Source organism: Giraffa tippelskirchi, chromosome 10 (genome assembly GCF_054371585.1).
Source record: "Giraffa tippelskirchi isolate mGirTip1 chromosome 10, T2T-mGirTip1v1.2.pri, whole genome shotgun sequence".
Classification (NCBI taxonomy): domain Eukaryota; kingdom Metazoa; phylum Chordata; class Mammalia; order Artiodactyla; family Giraffidae; genus Giraffa; species Giraffa tippelskirchi.
In genome coordinates this window covers 109,578,746-109,603,929 of record NC_137284.1, presented here as the reverse complement: position 1 = coordinate 109,603,929, position 25,184 = coordinate 109,578,746, and the positions used below count along the sequence as shown (strand labels likewise).

The window sequence follows — 25,184 nt, the reverse complement described above, 5'->3', positions numbered from 1 at the left end:
CTGACCTGTGCTGGGGGATGCAGCCAGACTAAGAAGTGACTAAATTCTCACACATCCAGCACAAAGATTCCAAACACCCCATCAGACCAGATCATACCAATAGATCCTCACCTGTTTCACAAGGAAATTTCAGAAAATAAGTTACTTCACATTGAACCAACGAAAATGTGATTCTATTTTTAAGTAAATTCTGAAAATTCTAAACACTTATTTGCACAAATCAATAGAGTCCCAAGATCAAAGTGTATCGCCTGCAGTGAGATTTATTGCATAGCAAAAACCTTGACATTTCAACCAGCAAACTATTCAGAGTTAGGTTGCCTGTGTCAGATACTCTTGGTTGTCTAAGAGTATCTCCCTTTAAAGATTAGCCAACAGAATTCTGACTACATTTGGGTGCAATGGACCCAGTTCATGGAATGACTCATGACTGGTCTCATGATTGGTCTAAGTGAACAAAGACAACTCCCTTCTACTAAGCCAGTGATGAGTCTAAGAATGTGCATATGACCCAGTTCTAGCCAAAGAGATAAAAGGGGACAACTGCCGAGGCAGCCTTCATATTAACTGATGAGCTGGAAAACAAAAGCTGTGAATTGAAAAGCTATTCTAGGGACTTCCCTGGTGGTTCAATAGCTAAGACTCCAAGCTCCCAATGCAGGGGGCCAGGATTTTACTCCTGGTCAGGGAACAAGATACCACATACCCGAACTAAAACATCCTGCATGCCCGTACTAAAGATCCCACATGCTGCACCTAACACCCGGTTCAGCCAAATAAATAAATACCTAAAAAAATAAAATCTATTCTAATTGGGTATATATGTCAAATGTAACAATGTAAAAGAATACATTTGGTAAAAGAAGTCAGGTCCATGCTATAACTTTAAGTGTTTATTAAGCATTTATCATATGCTAAGTTAATCCTTTAATATTAGATATAGAATAATTAATCAGCAACCTCTGCAGCATCAGCCTCAAGATGGAGATGGGGGGTGTCAGGTTATTAAACAGGAAATGTCTTCACACCTGGCAATGGAGACATCTTCCTCAGCTTGGAGCTACCCAGGGAGTGACTCTTCCAGCACAGCAGTCAAATAGTTGCAAAAAGAACAGTAGTTGCAGTAGCAGCAATGATAGACATAGGGCAAAGAGTGCCCAATCAGAGGCTGATAATGTAGAACCTGCCATATTTCCTACCAGGGAAGTAGGCAGCCAGTATTTTGCAAAATAAATTAGAGGAAAACAAAAAAAAATTAATTGATAAAGTCATATGCTTTGCATGTATGTATGCTCAGTCATTCAGTTATGTCTAATTCTTTGTGACCCTATGGAGCCTCTGTCTATGGGATTTTGCCGACAAGGAAACTGGAATGGGTTGCCTTTTCCTCCTTCATGGGATCTTCCCAACCCAGGGATTGAACTTACGTTTCCTGTGTCTCCCATTCTGGCAGGCAGATTCTTTGCCACTGAGCCACCTGGGGATTCCCCTTGTGCTTTGAGTCAATGTATAAACATAAACCAAGAACTTCCTGTAATTACAATAGTTGTGAAAGTATGCTGCGGCTACAGCAAAGGACAGACATCATCCCACAACTATTTCCTTAGCCACAGTAGACACAGAGTGATAAGTGGAACTCAAGTTTCAAAACCCACTGGGTCCTCACATTTGTTTGACAGTAAGACAGAATTCACTTCAGGGTTCAGTTGACTGGAGAGCATAGTGATGATCAAAGCAGGACACCCTTGAGAATCAGAGGATGAAGTCTGAATTTTGCCTTCAAAGGCTAGTACAACGAATCTGTGGAGGCACTGCAGCCAAAGTAGTGTCTGTAGTCAGCATGAAGCCGAATGATTTGTTAACAAAATCAGTTGTGTAGATACCATCACTGTGGTGGCACAGAAATCAAATATGAAAGATGCCACAAATCTAAAAACACTGATTCCTAGTATCATCATTTCACTGGCTTCCTGAGAATAATGTATTTAGAAAATCAACTCCTGCTTTCCTCATTTCCAGAGATCTCAAAACATGACCCAAGCACTATTCTCACTATAGAAAAGGGGAATGGAGGGTTGCATAGTGATGAACATACACCAGAGAACAATAGGAAGGCTTAAGGTTAAATCTTAAGAGGGTTTTAGAATAGAAGATACTTAAAAACATCTAGCACAATGTCTCAAATATTTTTAACAGTAAATCTTTTATTCAAATCAAATTTTACACAGAACCCCAATATGGATATAATGGTATGTACTTATAATAATTTTATTTAGAAGTGGAAACTTTTATATTTACTGTAAAGTAGGCAAACAAGATCAACTAGATGCTATTTCATTTGGATGTGAAACTTTCAAACTGGGAGTTAAGAATGATGGTTGCGTGTTATGTCCAGTTTAGCATCCAATGTATTTCTCTGTCATGTACTGGTTATACAGGATCCAAAAAAAAAAATGATTGGGATTTATAAGTAGAAACAAACTGGAGGAGCTCTGCTATTTGCACTGTAATCTCAAATAAGTTGAAATAATAGAAAAAGCTTCATTCCAAGTTCCACTAGAAAAACAACTAATCTTGCAACATAAATTAACATGCTTACAATTGCTAATGTGTTCAAGAAAATTGGCATATTTGGGTAAAATCCAGCAAATTCACTGACATAATGACATGATACATAATCATGTTCACTTAGTGAGACCCTATAATTGTTGACAAACAACCATCAAGTTGGGAAACGTTAATTATAGCCAATTTGTGAAAATGAAACATATTTTCACTTACTTGGGGAATAAATGGCTATTATGAAAGTAGAAAACTGTATTATAATAATGTACTCATAATATCAACAATAGCTAAATTTATTGATCACGTTGTTTTTGTACCAAGCAGTTCTAACCCTTTATATTTATTACCTCTTTAATTTTCACTGCAACCCTAAGAAATAGATACTATTACTAGCCCTCTTTTACAGCAACAAACATTAAGCCAACATCAAGAAATTAAACATTAGAATTGACAAAAACAAGTATAAACCAGACTTAAATGAACACGTGTCTTTTCCTATCTAGACATTCATTGGTATCTACCCACTACTCAAAAAACAAGGTAGAGAAAAAGCTTAAACATCTCAAACATATCATCTTCAGCTCTTCTGTTGTCACAGATGAGAAAAGACAAAACAAGAGTAAAAAGACATTAAATGATAGAGTTGGGGTTAAATCGGAGAAGGCAATGGCACCCCACTCCAGTACTCTTGCCTGGAAAACCCCATGGACGGAGGAGCCTGGTAGGCTACAGTCCATGGGGTCGCTAAGAGTCGGACACGACTGAGCGACTTCACTTTCACTTTTCCCTTTCATGCACTGGAGAAGGAAATGGCAACCCACTCCAGTGTTCTTGCCTGGAGAATACCAGGGACGGCGGAGCCTGGTGGGCTGCCGTCTATGGGGTCACACAGAGTCGGACACGACTGACGCGACTTAGCACAGCATGAGGTTAAATGGAACCTCAGGATCTAGTGTGCCTCCCCAGTAGTTCAGATGGTAAAGAATCTGCCTGCAGTGCAGGAGACCCAGATTTGATCCCTGGGTCAGGAAGATTCCCTGGAGGAGGGAATCGCTACCCACTCCAGTATTCTTTGGAGAAGGAAATGGCAACCCACTCCAGTATCCTTGCCTGGAGAATTCCATGGACAGAGGAGCCTGGTGGGATGCAGTCCATGGGGTCGCAAAGAGACATGACTGAGTGACTAACACCAATAGTCTTGCCTGGAAAAATCCATGGACAGAGTAGCCAGGCAGGCTACAGTCCATAGTTCGTAAAGAGTTGGACACAACTGAATGGCTAACACAGGATCTAGGAGGAGGGCCGAGTAGCTACAGGAAAGGCAGCTATTTTGAGAGAAGTGTGATAGTTAGGAGTTGGGGCCCCAAAGCCAAAAAGCCTGGATTTCTACCTGGGCTCTCCGACTTGTAAGCTCTGAGATTTTAAGCAAATTGTTTGACATTTCTGTGGGAATAATACTAATAAATAACAACTATCTCACAAGGTCGTGTGGATCAAATGAGCTACTACATATGAAGCCTTAACATGGTTCCTGATCCACAAGAATCACTCAACAACACCAGTTACCACTATCACCTCCACTAGAGAAAGAAAGAGCTGGAAAATGAGGCTTCGGTTAGCACAGAAAGATAAGAAGATAGAAGCCAAAATCCTGGTTTCTATAAAGCAATTGTTCACTATTTTGCTCCTAGATACATTTTTAAAGAAAAATATCACTACACTCCACATCACTTAAAAACTGCATCTATGCCAGGTTTTCCCACAATGAGCAACATATGACACTACGCAGATTTAAATAGCTATCTTTTTTAATTTTATAGAAACTTCACTTTTAAAAAGTCTTCATAAATTGCCAAGAGGCATTTTAAAAGTTTTACACTAGTCTTAGAAAATCAACTATGATGCTTCTGGGCCCAAATAGTAGAAAGTTATATTTTCATAATCTCTTTAGGTTTTTTAAAATATGAACCAAAAATAGAAAAAAAGTGTTCTTTTTTTTTTTTCTTTTGAGGCTGACTATTTTTTTTTGGCTGTGCTGGGACAGGGTTGTGGCATACAGGTTTAGTTGCCCCATGGCCCATGGGATCTTAGTTCCCCAACTAGGGATCAAACTCACGTCCCCAGCATTGGAATCCAGATTCTCAACCACTAGACCACCAGGGAAGTCCCACTGAATGGTTTATTTTTAAATTTAAACTCTGAACATCAAGCAAGGTTAAAAGGCATATTTACAAACAGTGAAATTTACAGCAATATCATCAAAGTTTAATAGCCTTAATAAATAAAAAATTTACATAAATTAGAGAACTCTCCAATAGAAAAACAGGTATGCTATTTATAAAAGAAATACAGATGTGATTTATAAAAGAAATAAGATGAGAAATAAAGATCAAATTCACTAATAAATACACAGTAGAGTTATATACCATTTTTGACCTACCAAATTACAACTTTTTTAAAGATTGAGAGCCAATATAAAGGTCAACAGGAAAAGTCATACTTATGTGTGGAATTGTGGCTCAGCTGGTAAAGAATCCACCTGCAATGCAGGAGACCTGGATTCAATCCTTGGGTTGGGAAGAGTCCCCGGAGAAGGGAAAGGCTAACCACTCCAGTATCCTGGCCTGGAGAATTCCATGGACTGTATAGCCCATGGGGTAGAAAAGAGCTGGACACAACTGAGTGACTTTCACTTTCAACACCAGAGAAGTAGAATGTGTATTTCAAATGCTTCAAAAATATTAAACACTTTCAACTCAACAACTTTCTTCTTAGAATTTATCCTAAGGCAAAAAAGCTTTATAAAGATGTAAAAATGAGAGGTAGTCACCGAGTGAGCAAGAAAGCAGCAAGACCTTAAATGTCAAATGGTAGAGGTCAGCTATATAAATCATGGGATCATAAAAACTTCTGCTGATGAAGACTATTGATATGGAATGACATTAATTATACATTGTCAGGTAGGAGGAAAAAAGTAAACAACAATACAATAATGGACCCATATTTGAAAAAAACAATAATGAATTGTTAATATGGGTTAAAACTCAAGCAGAAAAAGACAAATTTCTCAAAATGTTAACAGTAATTCTCATGCATGTTGATATTACAGGTAGGATTTTGTGTTTTCTTTGCCAATCTTTATTTTATAAATTTTTCTGCAGTCAACATGTACAACTTACATAAAAATTGTTGTAGTAATAACATGATGAAAATCATTAAGCATTTTTCTCCTTTCCAAGAGCATTAATATACTAGTTCTTTTTCTCCTTATCATGGAAGAAAGCACCATGGATTCCCATTAATGGAAAAAGACGTGGCTTGCCATCACCCTGAGGGACACTTTCAGTGGGATGATTACAGCTGCTATGACAACAAGGGGAGGATGTGATGTCACATAATGATCCAGTGACTGCAACATCCCTGTCCCAATGCAGCGCTCTCACTGCCAGCTGGAAATCCAGCAGAGACCTCATTAAGAGCATCTGTTCGGTAATTACTACAAGTTTCCCCTCATCATGCATCCAACTCTGAAGACAGCCCTACCACAGAACTCCCAACTCCGGATTCACAGACAGCCTAATCTCCCCCTTCTATAGAGCTCAGACTGTTGCCACCAGAGGTCCCGGGTCAAGTGTTGGCACAGTCAGGCGATTTCAATCAACAGGGACCAGAAGGGAAGAAGCAGTCAGAGGACTTTTCACTGAAGCAGACATAAGGTCTCAAGGTGTTTGACTAAGGGACCTTATACTGCATCTCCCTGAAATATTTAAATATTGTCATTATCATTAGAAAAAAACCTACACCTCTAACCCACAGAAAGTAAGAGCAAATAGCACTGATTACACAGCAAGCCAGATAATCAAGTGTAATATGAAAATGCATAATGAATTCTTCCACAATAAATATGAAATCTCAAGACCCTGTTCACACAGTGCCTTGCACAGAGTAGCAGCAAACTGCCATAATGGAAAGAGCTAGACAGACTGGGTTTCAAGTCCCAGCCCTGTTACTTAATCTCCCAAGCCTCAGTTTCTTCATCTGTAAACTGAGAATGCATGCTCAATCACTACAGTCGTTTCCAACTCTGTGACCCTATGCGACCCTATAGCCCACCAGGCTGCTCTGTCCATGGGATTCTCCAGGCAAGAATACTGGAGTGGGTTGCCCTGTCCTCCTCCAGGGGATCTTCCTGACCCAGGGATCAAACTCACGTCTCTTACGACTCCTGCATTGTTGACAGATTCTTTACCATTGAGCCACCAGGGAAGCCCAAACTGAGAATAATAATTAGTAAAAGGAGTTGTTAAAATATATGATGACCTAAATGGGAAGGAAATCCAAAAAAGGTAGGATATACATATACATATACATATACAAATGGCTGATTCACTTTGCTGTACAGTAGAAACTAACATAATGTAAAGCAACCATACTCCAATAAAAAGTAATTTAAAAAATAAAATCTTTTCTTGGATTTGGGGGGAAAAAAGAAGATTAAATATAAAGCTCTGAGCCTAGTAGAGTGGTACTGAAAAAAAGTTAGTTCCCCTAAAAAAAATGTTCACAGAAAACTAAATGGATAGGTCAATGAAGTAATTGGTCTTGACTGAACCAATGTCAAAGTCTCCTCAAGGGCCTCTCTCTCTGGCCAGTCCTACTGCTAAACCATTCACAGTGTGCACACATGCTCAGTCGCTAATTACAAGCACATATTATGTTGTTCTTACACATACATTTTCTCTGCCTACAGTTTTCCCAAGATTTCTCCCCTGCTCATCCCATCCTGAACCTCAACCAGTTCAGTGATTCCCAAACAAAGCCACACATCAGAGTTACTTAGACAGCTTTCTGAAAATGCACATTCCCAGGCCCCACTCCATTACTATAGAATCAGAATCTCCAAAGCATGGGGCCCAGAAACCTTTGACAAGCTCCTCATTTGGTTTACATGCAGCCAGCCCTGCCCCTGTAACATGTGAAAACCAGGTAGCTAATTCCTACTTCTATAAAGTTTGGTTTAAGGACTCGGCTACATTGCTGGTGGGATTGTAAAGCAGTGCAGTCACTCTGGAAAACAGTCTGGCAGTTCCTCAAAAGTTAAATATTAACTTGTAATACAACCCAGAAATTCCACTCATAGAAATCTATCCAAGAAAATGACAACAGGGGCTTCCCTGGTGGCTCAGTGGTAAAGAATCCACCTGCTAATGCAGGAGACACGGGTTTGATCCTTAATCCGGGAAGACCCCTCATACCGCAGAGCAACTAAGCCCATGCACCACAACTATTGAGCCTGTGCTCTAGAGCCTGGGAGCCGAAGCTACTGAAGCCGGCATGCTCTAGAGCCCGTGCTTCACAAGAGAAGCCACCACAATGAGAAGCCCATGCACCACATCTAGAGAACAGCCCCTTGCTCTCTGCAGCTAGAAAGCCTGTGCAGCAAAAAAGACCCAGAGCAGCCAAAAATAAATTAATTTTAAAATGATAATATTTATAAAAAACAAAATGTCCCAAACGGACTGGCACACTTCACAAAAGAAGAAGATTCCACACTTCCAACGTAGGGGATGTGGGTTCGATCCCTTGTCAGGGAACTAAGATACCACTGCAGCCAAAAAGATTTTAATTTTTTAATTTTTAAAAAATAAAACTGAATGAATCAAAGGGAAGGGAAGGGAAAAGGAGGACAAGATAAGACAGGCACCTAGCCAATGTTTGTGAGACAGTGAAGGAAGGAAGGAGTGGCTTTCTTTTGAAATAAACTCTAAGGAATATTCTAATCCTAAGACCTTCAGATACAGTTGCCTCCCCCATTCAAGGTCATAAACCCTCTCATTTGGGAGGCTAAGAGGAGATGCTGGATGTCCCAAAAGTGCTTTGAATTTTTACCAAAGGCCTGTGCTGCAGGTATAAGAAGGCTCTTCCTCTGACATCTCCTATGTCTGGCTGCCTCACACACAAGCATGTTAGCTTCAGATTCCCAAGGCAAGCGTCTGTTTCCTCGGACTTTTGGACTCAGTGGGAGAAGGCGAGGGTGGGATGATTTGAGAGAATAGCATTGAAACAAGTACATTATGATATGTAAAACAGATGGCCAGTTCAAAGCCAGTGCTCTGGGACAACCCAGAGGGATGGGGTGGGGAGGGAGGAGGGAGAAGGGTTCAGGATGTGGGGGGACACATGTATACCTGTGGCATGCATTTATACTGAGGTATGGCAAAAACCATCACAAAATTATAAAGTAATTATCTTCCAATTAAAATAAATTACTTTTTTTTTATACAAAGTGTTTGTTTCATCATCAGAAAATGGGAAGTTAAATGAGCTAGTGCCTTCAAAGCCCTTAGAACAGTGTCTGGCAAATAGCAAATGTTCAGTTACACACAGAGAGAGAATAAATGTATGTGGGTGTGTATATTTACATATAAAATTTGTTTTTGTATAACTGGTGAGGCAGCATTGCCCAAACAGGCCATGTTGTGAGGTGCTCCAATAAGATTCACCTGGCTTGTGTCCAGATTGTATCCAGATTGGGGAAGCCAAGAACAGTGCCAAAGAGGGCCTAGGCACTAAGAGAGGGAAAGAGCTGAGTAATTTTAAATGTCCGTATACACCAATAAGTTTTAAAATGCAGATAAGTCAACATGGATGATCCCATTTAGATAGAAAACTGCTATAGAATACCATGCAAATTTAAGATAAAGAAAATATGGAAGCAGATTCACCTAAATATTAACAGAGGTCATCTCTGAATAATGAGTTTTTCTTTCCTGAGTTCCCAAAATGAATACGGATCATTTTTTGTGGGCAAATGAAATTAATTATCCTATCTTCATTTTGTTAAAAAAAAAAATGAATTAAGTAGCTAGGAAAATGAAGAAAACCTTCAGCCCCTAAGGACAATCTGCCTCTCTGACAGCCTGGAAGTTTGTCTGGTGTGTTCCAAAGACAGAAGGGTATAGGAAGGCCCAGATACAGAGGAGGAATGGCATATCCATGCAGTGGCCCACTGTGAGACAACAGCAGGCCCAATCGACAAACACTCACACACTGATTTGCCCCAGGATAAACAGTCTGTGCTTTTGTGAACACAAATCTGATCGTGTCACTTCTGCTTAAAACTATTAGTGGCCTTCCACTGCTCTTGGGGAAAAGATCAAACCCTTCAGGTGGCCCACAAAAACCTCTGCCCACCTCTCGGGCCTCTTCTTAACCCCTATTTCTCCTCTACTCCATCTGCATGCTTCCCCACCTCCTTCTTCCACCCGTCTCATCAGGGGAGTCCATCCCCAGACTAGGCTCTACCCCAATGCCCCAGACTAGGCTCCATGCCATTTTCGGGCACATGCACAGCACCCAGGCCATTCCGTCAAAGCACAGCTATACCACTAACATCTGTGAGCTCCGTTGGGCCCACAGTTTGACTCGCATTATATCCCTAATGCCTAACACAATAGCTGGCATGTGGAGGGCACCTAATAAGGGCCAACCTTTGAATGATTACCATTCACGGGCAGGCAGGGACACGGTGAAGTGTAAGCCCAGGGAAAAGCAAAGACCAACCACAAAAGGCCTGTGAACCTTACTAGGGAATGTAGATTTCATCCTGCAAGCGACGGGAGCTACCAAACAGTTTTAAACTGGAGGGCAGCAGGATTAGCTGTGTGTTCCAACTGCTAGAATCTAGCTACCATGTTGAGAGGAGTTCAGAATGGAGACAAATTGAGGAGATAGGGTGACCACTTGGAAACACCGCAATAGACTAAGTGGGAGAAAAGAGGGGTCTGATCTAAGGTAGAGGAGATGAAGGGGAAAATATGAATTGGAAAGAGTTTGGAGAAGGAAATCTACAGGACCTGATGACTAATTAGCTGTGGGGACACAGGAAAAGGAATCTAAGATGGTTCCCAGATTTCTGCTTCAGATGCCAGAGCTTTCCAAAATGAAGAAATTAGATTTGGGTCATTGTTCTGACTTTGACTTCTTGAAGCCCCAGCTTGTCCACCTGTAAAAAAGAGCTGTTCATAGTTTCCCTGCACGGTTACTGGAAGACTCAAATAAGCTGATGTTTGGGAAAGTGCTTAACAAATTGTAAAACATTATTATTATTATTATTATTATTATTATTATCATCATCATCATCATCATCATCATCATTAGGGCAACAGATTACAAAACAACTGCATAATCACCCCCAGAAAACAGCCTTCTTGGAATAGTCACCAAGACCAGGCTTACGGTCTTACACAACTGGCCTGATTTCTGTATCTTTTAAACTGTATTCTCTGTCTTAAACAGTTAGCCTCATGAATGACCCGATGAGGAAAGAAGAAAAGGCATCTTGTTGAAAAGCTGAGTTCCCCGGGGCCCCGAAGACAGTTGGGATCTGGTCCCAGTCAGAGCCCTGCTGGTTTCCTCTTTAAGAGATGCTGGATTCCCCTTCAATACTTTCTGACTTGACAAATTTCAAAAATCTAAAGGAACTTTCAATGGTTAAAGAAAGATGAGTCACTAGACACAATGAGCCTTTCTTGGAAATTGTAAGCTAATGACTTTAAAATAGAAATCCATCCACTTTCCCACTCACTGCCTAAAGCCCATGTATTCATTTGGGATCCTTGGGCCCAGGAGTCAGAGTAAATCAAAGCCAGCTCCCTCTGGGGACCTTTCAGAGAGATAAAGTTTCCAAAGGGCTGGAGGGTTCTCATACCTCGTATCACAGTGAACATCTAACCCAGTCAAAATGCCTTCAGGTATGGCATGAGCCAAGGAAGGAGAATACAGAAGGGAAAGGAATTAAGATTTATAAGAACCTGGGATGGTCTCATTACTGGGCCAGCAATTTACAAATGGCATAATCAAATATAGATACTATTATTCCTACTTTACAAGATTCAGAAAAGTGAACAGTGTGGCCAAATATCTCTTCCCTGGTGAACATCAGAGTTCAGCAATTCAACTTCTGGTTTGTGCAAAAATAAAGAAGGAATATTCTTTCCACCTTATACAACACAATAATTCTTTGAGATGACCTCCAACAGTCAAGATGTCTGATGAATAAAATATGTAATTCAGCAAATCCAGCATAGCACTTCAACACCCTCCCCCAAAAAAATTCTAATAAAAAAAACACAGGAAAGACACTGAATCTGAGCTCTAAAGACCTGCATTGAAATCCTCACCAGTAACTGCCCTACCTATAACCTTATTTATAAAAGCTGAATCAGACCACCTTAAAGTCCCCTTCTTAAAGGCTAAACAAATGCCTGTGGTTAGTAGTGATGCAAGTCCAGCAGAGCTGATCCTTCTCTTTCTTCTCCAAGCCCCAGGAATCGCACCTGACCCACTCTACACCATTATCAAGAAGAGAAAAACCACCGCTGTCTGGAGAATCAGAGAAAAGTCAGGAACCAGCTAATCAATTAAAATTATTTCTTTTCCGAGAAGCAAACATTGGCAGCAGTGTCTGTGGACTAATACTCATGGATGGAGTCTTGAGTGGTTTGGACCTTTGTCCACAAGACAAGTAAAAACCAACTTCCAGCAGCTCTGCTTCCAAGTCCTCCCACAGGGACCCTGGCGGAAGGCTTAGTTCTCAGGCCAAGCCCCCACCACACTCCGGAGCCTGCCCGCCAACAGCACAGGAAGTGCCAGCCACTCTCCCCAGAGCAGCTGGCACCAATTACCCAAACCCAGCTGGAAACACTCAGCTGGGGTGTGGCGGGCACTCCAGATGCCCGGCCTGATCGGAAATCCTACATTCAAACAAAGGCAGCCTTGCAGCCATGCCAGCACACAACACAGTGGCTGGTCAGGGGCTGGGGGAGGCAACCAGAGGGCAGGCCAGGGACCTCCAGCCAGGGAAGCAGCTGTGGGTCTGGAAGACTTGCCCATTCCCTGATTTCAGAGCCTCTCCATTGTCATAACCAACAGCTACCAATTACTGGGCATCCAGAGCATGCTGAGTTCTTCTGGCCCTCATTCTACTGAACTCCCCCAACAACACAACAAAGAAGGAACTGTTATCCCCATTTACACATGAGGGACCCGAGGCTCACAAAGACGAATGAACTTTCCCACCATCACAGAGACAGGAAGTTCCAGGACTGGGTCAAGAGCCCAGGTCTTCTGCATTACTTTCCTTTCTGCAAAACATCCTGGCCTAAGAAAGTAAACTACATATAAAGGGCCTGGCAATGAGGGGCTCACTTTGCAAAGCCATCACAGGTGACACATTGAGTCCTAAAAGATGGTCAGATGGTTAAGAAGATGGGGACATCTGTAGGTCCACCATGGATTTGAGAACACCTGTATAGTACTGGGACTCCAACACCCAAGAACACACAGAAGTCAATGCCTCTTGGCAGGAAATGCCAATGTTGAACTACAGAAAGCAGAAGATCAAGGCCATCCTTATGGCTCTTCATGGAACAGCATAAATAGGTGTTGATCAAGAAGGTCTCAGAGATAGTTATTATTATCCTCATGTTAATTATATATAATGGAAATGTATTATTATTACTATATGTAGTAGTACAGGCTTCCCCAGTAGGTCAGTGGTAAAGAATCCACCTGCAATGCAGGAGACACAGGAGACGTGGGCTCAATCCCTGGGTCAGGAAGATCCCCTGGAAGAGGGCATGGCAACCCACTCCAGTATTCTTGTCAGGAAAATCCCATGGACAGAGGAGTCTGGTGGGCTACAGTCCACAGGGTCACAAAGAGTCAGACCCAACTGAAGCAACTGAGCAGCAGCAGAACAGTATGTAGTAATGAATATTATAACAATAATACGGAAATAACACCATAACAAACATTTATATAGAATTTACTATGTACCAGGTGTTGTTCAGACTGCTTGATGTACATTAACTCATTTAATCTTCCAACACCCTAGGAGACAAGTAACATAACTATCTCCATTTACAGAATGGTTAAGTAACTTGTCCAAGATCACAACAATCACATAGCTAATAAACTGCGAAGCCAAAATTCAAACCAAGGTAGTCAAGCTCCATAATCCATACTCTTAACCTCTATACACACTGCCTCTCAACTACAACAAACATTTATTAAGCAGGATCCCTGCTAGGTCCTTCCACTACTATTATCTATGATCGCATTTATTGTTCATTACAAACAAATGTAGTCACATAAATTGAAGCCACGAAGGTTTCATATCACAAAAGAATGGAGCTAACCTTGCAGGCAAGCAGCAACACTTGGAAATCTCCACGCACACCCCCATTTCTCATTGGGATTTGACATCACAGAGGTGAAATGTCTGGAAGGCCCAAGCAGCTACACATTGACTTACCCTTGGTGAGAGCTCAGTAGTTATCAGACTTCGCTGTGAGTACAGTGAATTATCAAACAAAGTTGGATACACAAAATCTAGTCTACTTACTTCAATAATAATTTCAACTCTTTGCTAGTCTTACATTCTACTTGCCTCTGTGATGCTCTGAACTCTACAAATTTCTTTCACTAGAAATCTGAAAGTGCCTCACTTAGCCATCCCCCTGCACCTTCCAGCTCTGGGAAAGCTACAATGGCCTTCAGGACTCAAAGCTCACCACCTTTCTGGAGCAGCAGGAACCACGGAGAATTTTGTACCCAACCAGTTCCCAACCAGTTCACTTACGGAGAAGGCAATGGCAACCCACTCCAGTACTCTTGCCTGGAAAATCCCATGGACTGAAGAGCCTGGTAGGCTGTAGTCCATGGGGTCTTGAAGAGTCTGACATGACTAAGCGACTTCACTTTCACTTTTCACTTTCATGCCTTGGAGAAGGAAATGGCAACCCACTCCAGTGTTCTTGCCTGGAGAATCCCAGGGATGGTGGAGCCTGGTGGGCTGCTGTCTGTGGGGTCGCACAGAGTTGGACACGACTGAAGCGACTTAGCAGCAGCAGCAGTTCACTTACAGATGGAGAAACTATCTCCCACGTTAAGTGACTTGCCCAGGATTAAAGAGCAAGTTAGGAAGAATCTAACCGTAACTTTCAGTTCTGAGTCTGGTGTGTGTTCTCCACTAGCACTATGCATGTTTTCCTTTGTGGGTCCCCTGGCCCTTCTACAGTGCTTAACTCAGTGCTATATTCAGCAAATGTTTATTATCTCTCAATAAAAATAGTGCTATATACTGTGTCCTCTCAAAATTCATATGTTATAACCTAACACCCACTGTAATGGTATTAGGTGGTGGGGCCTTTGGCAGGTAATTTGGTCATGAGGGTGGAGCCTCATAAATTGGATTAGTGCCCTTATAAAAAGAGACCCCAGAGAGCTCCCTCACCCCTTGTGCCATGTGAGGACACAGTAAGAAGACAGCCCCCTATGAACTAGGAAGCAGGTCCTCACCAGACACCAAATATGCTGGTGTCTTCTCAGCCTCCAGAGCTGCGAGAAATTCATTTCTGTTACGCCACCCAACCTATGGTATTCTGTTCTGGTAGCCAGAGTAAGATAATACCTAGGAGCTCTGCTTGTATTATCTTGTTTAATTGCCCAATCCAGCAAGGTAGATACTATTTATTATGTCCATTTCACAGTTTAGGACACTAAACTTTAGCTGTTTGATGCCACCTCTCCAAGATCACGACAAAAACATGAGGTTCAGAATCTGAACCCCCAGTGTCTAACTCCAGAGGTTGTTATATTCTGAACTCGATAAGGTCCAATTTTACCATCCTGGTCCCCTTTTCCTTTTCCAATTCCCAGGTCAAGTTCAGAAGCTCATTCCTGTTCCCCCCACTACCCCCAACTTCCCCATGGCCCCAGGTGGACTGTGCCCATTGCTCTGCTAAGTCCACGGAGGCTTGGTAGACATGCCTGGGGCACCGGGTGGCCCCGGGAGGTGCACCAGTCCATGCGAGGGCAGGAGGTGTCCAGTACCCACTCTGGTCTTGTTCCCATCTGGTGTCAGGGGCCAAGATGTGGGCTTCCTGGTGGCCATTCCCATGCCACCACACAGCTATACTGACTCACCCCTAAGTCTGCCCCAGACATACTTACGAACCCTCAGGATCACACCACTAACCCTCACCCACTTGCAGCCAGAGCCAGTTCTAGTCACAGTATAACCTCTAGGGGAGGGAAGGGTTGCTAAGCAAGCACGCAGTGTGACAGCAGGCACTATGCGTGGAACTTCACTCCCCTGGCCGGGTTCACCCAGGAGGAAGGTTCACCCCAGCCCCGTTTACTCTGAGAAGGAAACTGAGGCTCAGCAAAGCTAACTGACTTGCTCGGCCGGCACAGTAAGTCTTCATGTGACTCCAACACCCAGGGTTTCCTGCTACAAACACCCCTTCTCAGACAACACACATCCCTAACGCCATGCGCTCCAGTTGCTGGCTGCCAGTAAGACCCCATGGTGAGAGTCTCATTTCTCACACTTCCTTTGTTGAAGTGCAAACACCGGGCAGAGGGACACACAAGCTCTAATCAGTATGGTCTTCCCTCATAACAAGAAGCTGTCTAATGACATTTCAGGGCTAACAAACAACTTTTTCACATGTAACTTCACTTGATCCTCACCACAGCCTGGTAACTAAGGATCACACTCTGCATCTTACACATGAAGGACTGTGGCTCAGATGTAGAAGGGGAATCAGCGGGGAGGTGAGAGTCAGAGCAGAAACTGCAGTCCCAGTCCGCATGAGCCCTCAGTCCAAATGCCCCCTTCACCTGGCCCTGCTCGAATCTTTCCCAGGGATGTGAGGAAGAGGAGGAGGAGAGAATTAGGGCAATGGGTGCTGGGAGGCGGTGGCAGGACAATTTGCCTTGGATCCTAATTCAGTTCCTTGCAACCCACCAGCACCCCCAACAATGCCCAGAGGTTGCTGCCAGCCAGACAAACTAATAGGCAGATGAGACACAGAACACTGAGACCAGTCTGCGGCCCTGTGCACCAAGGCCAGGAGCCTCTATGCCCGGGCTGGAAAGGGGCCACACTCCCAGTTCACGCAGCCCAATATCCCAGCCTCGGCCACCTACAGAGCCCCGCTCACCAAGAACCCTTGTGAAAGATGCACCCGCCAGCAGACCTCCCCACTTAGTGGGGGTTCCCAGCACCCAGCAGTCCCAGGTGGGACAGGGAACCCTCACACCCTGCCCCTTGGGCCTCTGACTGCTGTCTAGGGGCCCCTTGTTTTTCCTCCTCTGGGACAACCCCGCAGAGAGAAACACAGGTGCAAGGAAGCCCGTGGCAGTTGCTATAGGCAACGCATCCCTCTGTTAGCAACACCTTACAGGCCTAGAATTTTCCACAACACCACCAGGTTCATTTGTGTAGGAAGCAGCTTCTTGTCTACACACCCCATCAACTTCACAGCCTCCTGGCCCACAGCTTCACCCACTTCCTTCTGACACCCTAGAGGTCATCACCTTGAGGAGAAGAGAAAATGAGGGGCCCCCCAAGACCCATTTTCTCATACGTAAACTGAGAGGTGAGGAGCACCAAGAGGGATCAAGAGAGTCCCCCTCAGGTGGTTAAAAGAAAAAAGTGCTTTTGCTTTCTGCAGACATACTTCACTTTGGAAGGAAAAGTGTGTGTTTCAAGCAGCCTCACGGAGAAAGTAAGAATCTGCAAATCCACTTAATACAAACCCAAACAGATATCCAAACCCCAGGAGACAAAGAAGGTTCTTCCGGAAAACAGTAATACAGCAACTCTCTCCATAACCGTTCATTTCATATTCAAATACTAGTTCATGAACACAGTCAAATTACACTTGAACTTCTACACATGGCCTTCAATTAATGTTAACTGTTATAATTATTGGCTACAATCGTAACTGGAGCTTCTCAGGTGGCTCAGTGATAAAGAATCCACCTGCCAATGCAGGAGATGCAGTTAGATTCCTGGGTCAGGAAGATGCCCTGAAGAAAGAAATGGAAACCCACTGCAGTATTCTTACCTAGGAAATCCCATGGACAGAAGAGCCTGGCATGCTACAGTCCATGGGGTCGCAAAGAGTCGGACACAACTTAGTGACTAAATAACAACAATCCTAACTACAATGGTTTCCTAGGAATGCGACCCTCAAATCACAAAGGCTCTATGACAGTCAGTGCTTTCTGGATGTGGCACGTGTTCAGGCTCATGGTCTTGTTTTCAAGACCTCTTGACCACAGGGATCGAATCCAAGTCTCCTGTGTCTCCAGCACTGCAGGCAGAATCTTTACCATCTGAGCCACCACGGAAGCCCCTCTTAACCCAGAAACTTCCACTTAACAGAGAGAAGGTCCATCAGGAGCCCTCCAAGGAAACTTGATTCTTGACCTTGCCATGGTGGGAGTTCACACACCCCTCTTCTGCAGAATCCCAAGACCCCTGTTGGCCTCATAAGCCAGAATTAACAATCTCTTGAATCTGAGAGAAAATCTCTTGAATCACCAGGACCGTAATATAAATTTCTTTAGTAAAGTTCTTTGACCTGGAAATTTTGCATAATTAACAGACTGGAAGAGAAGGTGATTCCTGATGACAGAATGTTGGACACCTGAGAAAAAAAGTGATCTGGGCTCTGGAATTTCTTCAGGATTCTTCCCTCACATAGTTAGAGGGGGACTGCCCACCTACTTCACCCTGCTGGAACCATGGGACAAGCTGGAGACCATAAGCGCAGGCTACAAGATATCTGTAGCCTGTTTGTACATCCACAAACCAAGTCCTAACTGCCACATGCTGATGTTGCAGGAATATGAAGCCCCCTGCTTAGAAGAAAACGTCACATAACATACAGGACAGACAGCACTTGCAAATCACACACAGAGATACATATACATGGTGTGTATATAATGCACATTATTGGTACATATTAATTATCATGTGATTAATATATAGTAATTACATAATATATTGTACAATTAATATGTAGTAGCAGCAGCAGCAGCAGCTATAATTATATATTATGTACATTTGATACATTGATTATATGTATAATTAACATGTATTACATACATTAAGAGTACAGTTGACTCTTGAACAACTAGGGTTAGTTGAAAATTTGTGTCATAACTAATCCTGTATGTGATTCTTCCATAGCACCAATTCCACATCCTCAGATTCAACCAGCTGCAGATTGTGTATACTGTAGAAAAAAATTTATTGTATAAGTGGACCTGCACAATTCAAACCCACATTGTTCAAGAGTCAACTGTGCTTGAAAATTAAAAATAAATGATGAAACTCCCCCAGAGGAAAAATCTACAGGCAAAGGACATAAAATGTAAAGAAGTGAAATAACATGTGGAAGTAAGATACTTACAAACAACTCTTTAAAAATTATCAGTACTCATGAGAGTGTGTGAACACCTGATACATGGCTGGTGGGAGTGTGAGTTGGTATTTCCAGAGGGTATTTAATAATATGCTTTAAAATCCCTAAAAATATACATACATAGTCTTAGACCACATAATTGTACTTCTAGAAATTTATTCTCAAAAATGTTAATGGATGTACTCAAAGATTTAGTCTTTTTTCATTATCTAGTACGGTAAAAAAGTAAAAGCAACCTAAATAGCCAACAGTAAAAGTTTTTTAAATAAAAACAAATACAGAGTATGAAACAAAGCTACTATGATATTAAACACCATTACCAAATGTTATGATTGCTGTTAAAAAATTGTATACATAAAAAAGTACTGGAAGTATATACAACAAATATTAATAATGTTTAGCAGTGGGTGGTAAAATTAAAAGTGATTTTTTTTCTTTCTTTTTGATCATCTGTATTTGCTACAATGTCTATATTGGCCTAAAACTTCTAATACATATCTGGCAGCATTTAATAGCTTTTATTTTGTAAAATGTTATGTATGAAGACATCATATCACCCCAAGAGTATGAATTCCTTGAATCCCAGGTTCTAGGTCTGATTTATCTTCATAAACTCCTCATGATATTAGCTTAGGGTCTTGAATAATTACAATTAGCTTAGGGTCTTGAATAATTTATTGAATGTTTGCCATGTGGCAGGCATTCTATTAAATTGTGTTTTTTAATACAGTAAAATGCAATAAAAATTTGTTGAAGAAGGGAGGGAAGGAGGAGGGCAGATGGAAAGGAGTGAATGAATAAATGCCCAAAGATCTGAAACAAGCTGGCAGCTCTCTCACCAGGAAGTGACCTGCTCACTTTTGAGGTCCCATCTGACCAGCAGACCACACCAATGTGCTAGACCATTTCCTCTAGTGAGAATGGGAGCAGAAAGGGAGTAGCTGTTAGGCAGGGGACAGCCACATTATAAACTTGAGTTTTAGAAGCCACAGTTTTTGAAAGATTTCACAGGGAACTGCCAGGTAAAACTTAAAAATCATTTTTGGGAGCTTTCTAACTAGATTCACAAAAACTAGTATTAACACAGCCTTTTGATGAATCACTTTGGACCTTGGCAACCTTTAATTCATTCCTACAAAAACTCCCAAGCACTCACTATTAGAGGGTGAAAAATAAACTTAGGCACAATCTCATTCTTAAGGAACCTGCAGTGCAAGAGGACAAGGAATAGTTGCTGAAATACTGGTTCAAGGCTAGGTGTGAGCCCTCACACAGGACTAGGAGGCCAAGATGAGTGCAGAAGGAGAAGTTCTTTCTCATGGGGAAGAAAAGCAGAGGAGGAAGTAAGTGAGAGTTGGAATAGACGAGATTTCTCAATGCAGAGTTGGGGAAATGGCATTCCTGACTGAGGGGACAGGCTGAGCAAAGGCTCTGAGGGGTGGGATGGGGGCCAGGGCAAGCCATCATGAGTGTGCAGAAGAAACAGACCTGCCATGACAACTGAGGCAAGAGAGGCAAGTTCAAGCCAGAATGGAGAGACTTGGCAAGCAGGTAAAGGCGTTCAGACTGAATTCTGGTAGTAACATGTCCAGCCCATGCCCCCCAAATCTTGGGCCACTTCATTAGAAGAAGCAAAGAGGCCCAGATCCTCTCCAATAGCCTCTTCTTGCCCCTGACAAATTCCTGCTACACTTCCAAAAAGCACTTTAATATATCCCTCACTTTCAAAGGCTCCCAGGAGAAGCTCAAATTTATAGCTACACTGCCCTGAGCACACACAGAAGTAGAAAAGCTGAAGCAGCTCCTTGACACCTAGCTGTGCCCTGCTGGTCTCCAATCTCTGACATCCTGGAGAGGAAGACTCCCTGGCTTAGCCCATCTCCTGGGAAAATGAGGAGATAATCCTTGGACCAGTTGATTCAAAGCAGTACAGCATAGAACCGGTAGTAAAAGCACCAAGAACTGATCTCCTCAAATTCAGCTTCTGGAGAGTCAGCCCTGTGGTCCTGCTTCCTCTAAGGACCATGGAGACACCTCCAGGCCCCTCTTAGTAAAGGGCTTGGGAAAGAAGCCACTGGGAATCCAGAGGACATGAGACAGATGTTTCTCAAATGTTTTAATAGCATGATACATCCCACCCACACTGCCTTCTTCTAACTCTAAATATGTCTCTTTTTCTGCCTTATCTTCCCTGTCTTCCTTTCTACCTCCTTCCTCTCTCTCTCTCTCTGTGTTCCTTTCTCTCCTTATTTCAACTTTTGTGAAACCTACTCTTCAGTCTCCTTCTCTGAATCTATCTCTATGTGTCTGTCTCTCAGAGTCAGCTCATCCCTGTTTCTATCATCTCTTTCTCCTCGTCTTCGACATCCTATCGGCCTCTCTGACTTTATATTTCTGAACTGGTGTCTAGGTGTGCCTACTAATGTATCTGTCCGGATGTCCCTTGTCATTTGGTCTCTCCTATCTGTGTGTCTTTCTGTGTGTCTGTCTTACTGTCTGTCGTGCACGTCTTTCTGTTGCTCTCTCTCCCCGTACCTCTCCATCTCTCTGCCTCCATCCGTGTCTCCATCCCTCCTCTCCCGGCTTGTGTTACTAAAATCGCAGCGAGGAAATGGAGCAGTTCAGAAAGGCGTGACCCTAAAAACCAGCTTAAGCGGGATGCCGGGTTAGAGCGGCGGGAGGGGCACCGCGGGGACAACCGTGGTGACTGCCGAGCCACACATGCGACTTCCCGGCACTGTCGCCGCTCCCCAGGTCTCCCGCTTGGAGAGCGCCTCGCGACCCAGCCCCACTCCGACCACCCAGCTCCCTGGCTCAGAAGGACCCTCGCCACCCCCCGGAAAGCCGGAAGTAGGGCAGGGAGCGGAAAGTTCTCACCGATGGTGAAGCTGTAGCCATCGATGCTGAAAGTGGCGCTCCGGCATTTTTTGAAGCCCTCTTTCCTGTTACTGGCGTCCGTCATGGCTCGGCCGGCGGTGTCCCGAGGTCCCCAGCGGAGGGGCGTGCACCCCGGCGCCGGCGCCCCGCTTTCGGCCGCGTCCCCTACCCGGGCGCGCGGCGCGCTGTCCCCGCCGGTCCGCCGCTCGCTGAGAGCGGAGCGCGCCGGCTGCTGGCACCGCGAGCGCGAAGTCGACTAACGCACTAGGCGCACGGCGGAGCCAGCGAGCCTCGCAAATGCTCCATCTCCAGTGCCAGGTTCCAGCTACCAAGAGAGGAGTATGAACAAAGGGAGTCGACGCGCACCTCCGCGCGTGGATGCGGGCTGGTGAGTGGGTGGGTACCGAAATCCCTGTCTTTGCCACCTTCTCCCTGGAAGCCAGCGCGCTCCAGGCACGTCTGTTTTCTTTCTCAGCTTCGCCTTCCCCTCTCTGGAGGCTGGTGGGGCTTGGGGACTTAAGGGAATGGCTAAGATTTGGCGTCGTGCTTCTTTTGGATGTTTTCTCTGGCAGGCAAGAGAGCTCCCAAAAAAACACATCAACAGATGGAAAAGCAAACATCCAAGCCGGTCAGATGCTGCCAAAGTTTGCTCCAAACAAGGAAGTCGGGAAAATCGCCACGCCCACTTCCTCCCAGCAGCTGTCCCCTGAACCAGCCTGGAACCCCGATAAGATTACTTCTCGGCAGTCCGGGGCCAGGAGATAATTATCAAAGTAACCCATATTCGTGGCTAAGCACTTTCACGCAGAGGTTCTAAGATGCGCAAGTTCTAGTCCATTCCAAACGAACTGTCCGAGCTCTTTCCAATTTGGTTTTGTCAAATAGACTTGGCACAGTGTGTTGCCAAATAGAGATTCCTGGAATTTGTGGAGGTGGTAGAGATTTAACCAACCCTACGGCTAACCCCTCTTGTCACAGAAGAGGAAACTTAGGTGGACAGGGGCTGGACTAAGATCCTACAGCTAAAAAGTGGCAGTGTCTGGATAGAGGAGTTTCACTTTACGATATCAAATCAATTACTGATCCTTCCAGTACCCGAAGTGACTGAGTCAGGCAAGGTTTGTATAAGGGAAATCATTCCCTCCAACCAGCAAGCAATTGCTGGTTGCGGTGTTCTGTGTCAGGGGCTGGGGAGCTCATGTTGATGAGACCAGACTTGAGTCCCTTGGCAGAGTCCACCCAGTGTAACACATGGAATGACAGTGTTATGCTCAGGTTATTAAAGAACTAGTTAATTCAACATCATTTGCTGTGATGGAATTTAACACAATTACCAAGCACTTGTCAATATTAATGAGTCAATCAGGTATAACCCTAGTTGTTTCTGAGTTTAGAGAACAGTGGTCATAAGTCTTCAGAATCTAACTAAAATTAGAACTCTTCTCTCAAAAATAGTCACATACACACACATGTGCAATATTCCACATAAACCTCTCAAGCCCCCTGGAAATCAGATTAATATCTCAGGACCTAAATCTTCCTCAATTTACCATATATTTTGAGAAAAATGAGGGGTTTTTTTTAATGTCAAATATAGTTGGAACTTCAATTATAAATTCTCTATGGTAAGACCTAGAACCACACTGATAGTTTGCTGAGATCAATGGCAAGATTGATTGATCCAAAAAGGCAATGGGTGTCACAGAACTCATGTCACACAGAATGGCACATCCTCGCTTGGTAGTAGAGCGTGCTTCAAACCCTGAGGCACTCCTTGAAACTGGGACTGATTACAATGTGAAAGCATGAAGAAAGCTCTAGGGATAGACAGACCTGAGTCTGAAATCTGGCTCCATCACTTACCAAATATAAGACCTTGAGCAAGATACTAGACCTCCCTGAGTCTTGCTTTCCTGATCTCACGACGAGGATTAAGTGAGAGGAAATGAGTGAAACTTAGGCGTACTGTGGACATTCAGTTTTTGCAATTACCAGGTGACTCCCAAGTTTCATTATGTAGACATTGTAGAAAATTCTTCTTCATAGCAATAATATATTTTTGCTATTGTTATCATTAATTTTATAAAGAAAGAAAATCTATCTGTAAAATGTTTATATATAATATATATGACTACATACTATATATATTATATATAGTACATATAACAGCATATACTATATGTAATGCATTTTAATATAGTAACCTCCAAAAGTTTCTTATCATTCTGATTTCCCTGTATTTCTCCCACCTTCCCAAACCTTTAGCAAAATCACATGTCTTCTTCTGTGTCACTGGAAGTTCTGGAATGAGGTTCCTGAAAGCCCTGAGTTATAATCTCCTACGGTAAGTTATCAAGAAAAAAAAAAATCCTAATGGGATGGAAAATTTTCCCTGAGTGAGTGAAATTAAAACTTGGTATTTAATCACTCTTAGCAGAAAAGCTTTTTGAAATATAATCTATAAAAATAATAACAATGTGATCATTTATCTGTCCCCTAAGACTGGTAAAAATAACTTGCGTGAACAATTAGAACTGGTTTTAAATTGCTTCTCCCCAGAATTGTTCTCTATCTCCCTGGTTTTAGAAACTGCACACCTACAGAACCACTGACTGCACTGCTTCAAGTGCAAAGACTTAAAAGCAACCTTCTCAATGTGGGGCTCTTACTCCACACCTAGTGAAGTCTAATACTAACATTCCATAAGCCAAGAAAGAATGAGTTCAACACCAAGATCAACAGAAGAATTGCTTTTGCTTGTTCTTTCAGGAATGCTCCTTTAAGAATGCCTGTGAAATATGAAAACTAAACCAAGATACCCAAGTAGATGCCCTTATTGTTAGAGCTGCTGCTGCTGCTAAGTCGCTTCAGTCGTGTCCGACTCTGTGCGACCCCATAGACGGCAGCCTACCAGGCTCCCCCATCCCTGGGATCCTCTAGGCAAGAACACTGGAGTGGGTTGCCATTTCCTTCTCCAGTGCATGAAAGTGAAAAGTGAAAGTGAAGTTGCTCAGTCGTGTCCAACTCATAGCGACCCCATGGACTGCAGTCTACCAGGCTCCTCCGTCCATGGGATTTTCCAGGCAAATGGAGTGGGTTGCCATTGCCTTCTCCGTATTGTTAGAGCAGGGGTCGGCAAACAGACCTGCAGGTCAGATCCAGTCTGTTCACCTGTTTTTGTAGAATCTTCAAGCTAAAAAAGTGATTGAGTGAGGGAAAAATTCAAAATTTTTCCATTCAGAGAAGAACATGTAACACATTAAAACTACATGAAATTCAAAGTTCATTGTCCACAAATACAGCTGGTAGCTCAGCTGGTAAAGAATCCACCTGCAATGCAGGAGACCCTGATTCAATTCCTGGGTCAGGAAGATCCCCTGGAGAAGGGATAGGCTACCCACTCCGGTATTCTTGGGCTCCGCTGGTGGCTCAGCTGGCAAAGAATCCACCTGCAAC

The 25,184-nt window shown here is 43.3% G+C and overlaps 1 protein-coding gene across 5 annotated transcripts in view; it reads right to left on the bottom strand.

Moving 5' to 3' along the window:
• The window catches only part of PDE1C (phosphodiesterase 1C), a 594,246-nt gene that overhangs the window by 490,379 nt on the left and 78,683 nt on the right, over positions 1-25,184 (bottom strand). For 3 of the 5 annotated variants that reach the window (XM_081533590.1, XM_081533594.1, XM_081533593.1), the window contains exon 1: positions 21,729-22,394. The exons of the other annotated variants lie outside the window; for them this stretch is intronic. In XM_081533590.1, coding sequence (XP_081389716.1) covers positions 21,729-21,813 — 85 coding nt within the window. In that variant the 5' untranslated portion in view covers positions 21,814-22,394. Of the gene's footprint in view, positions 1-21,728; positions 22,395-25,184 lie in introns of those variants that run through there. 5 annotated transcript variants of the gene reach the window in all.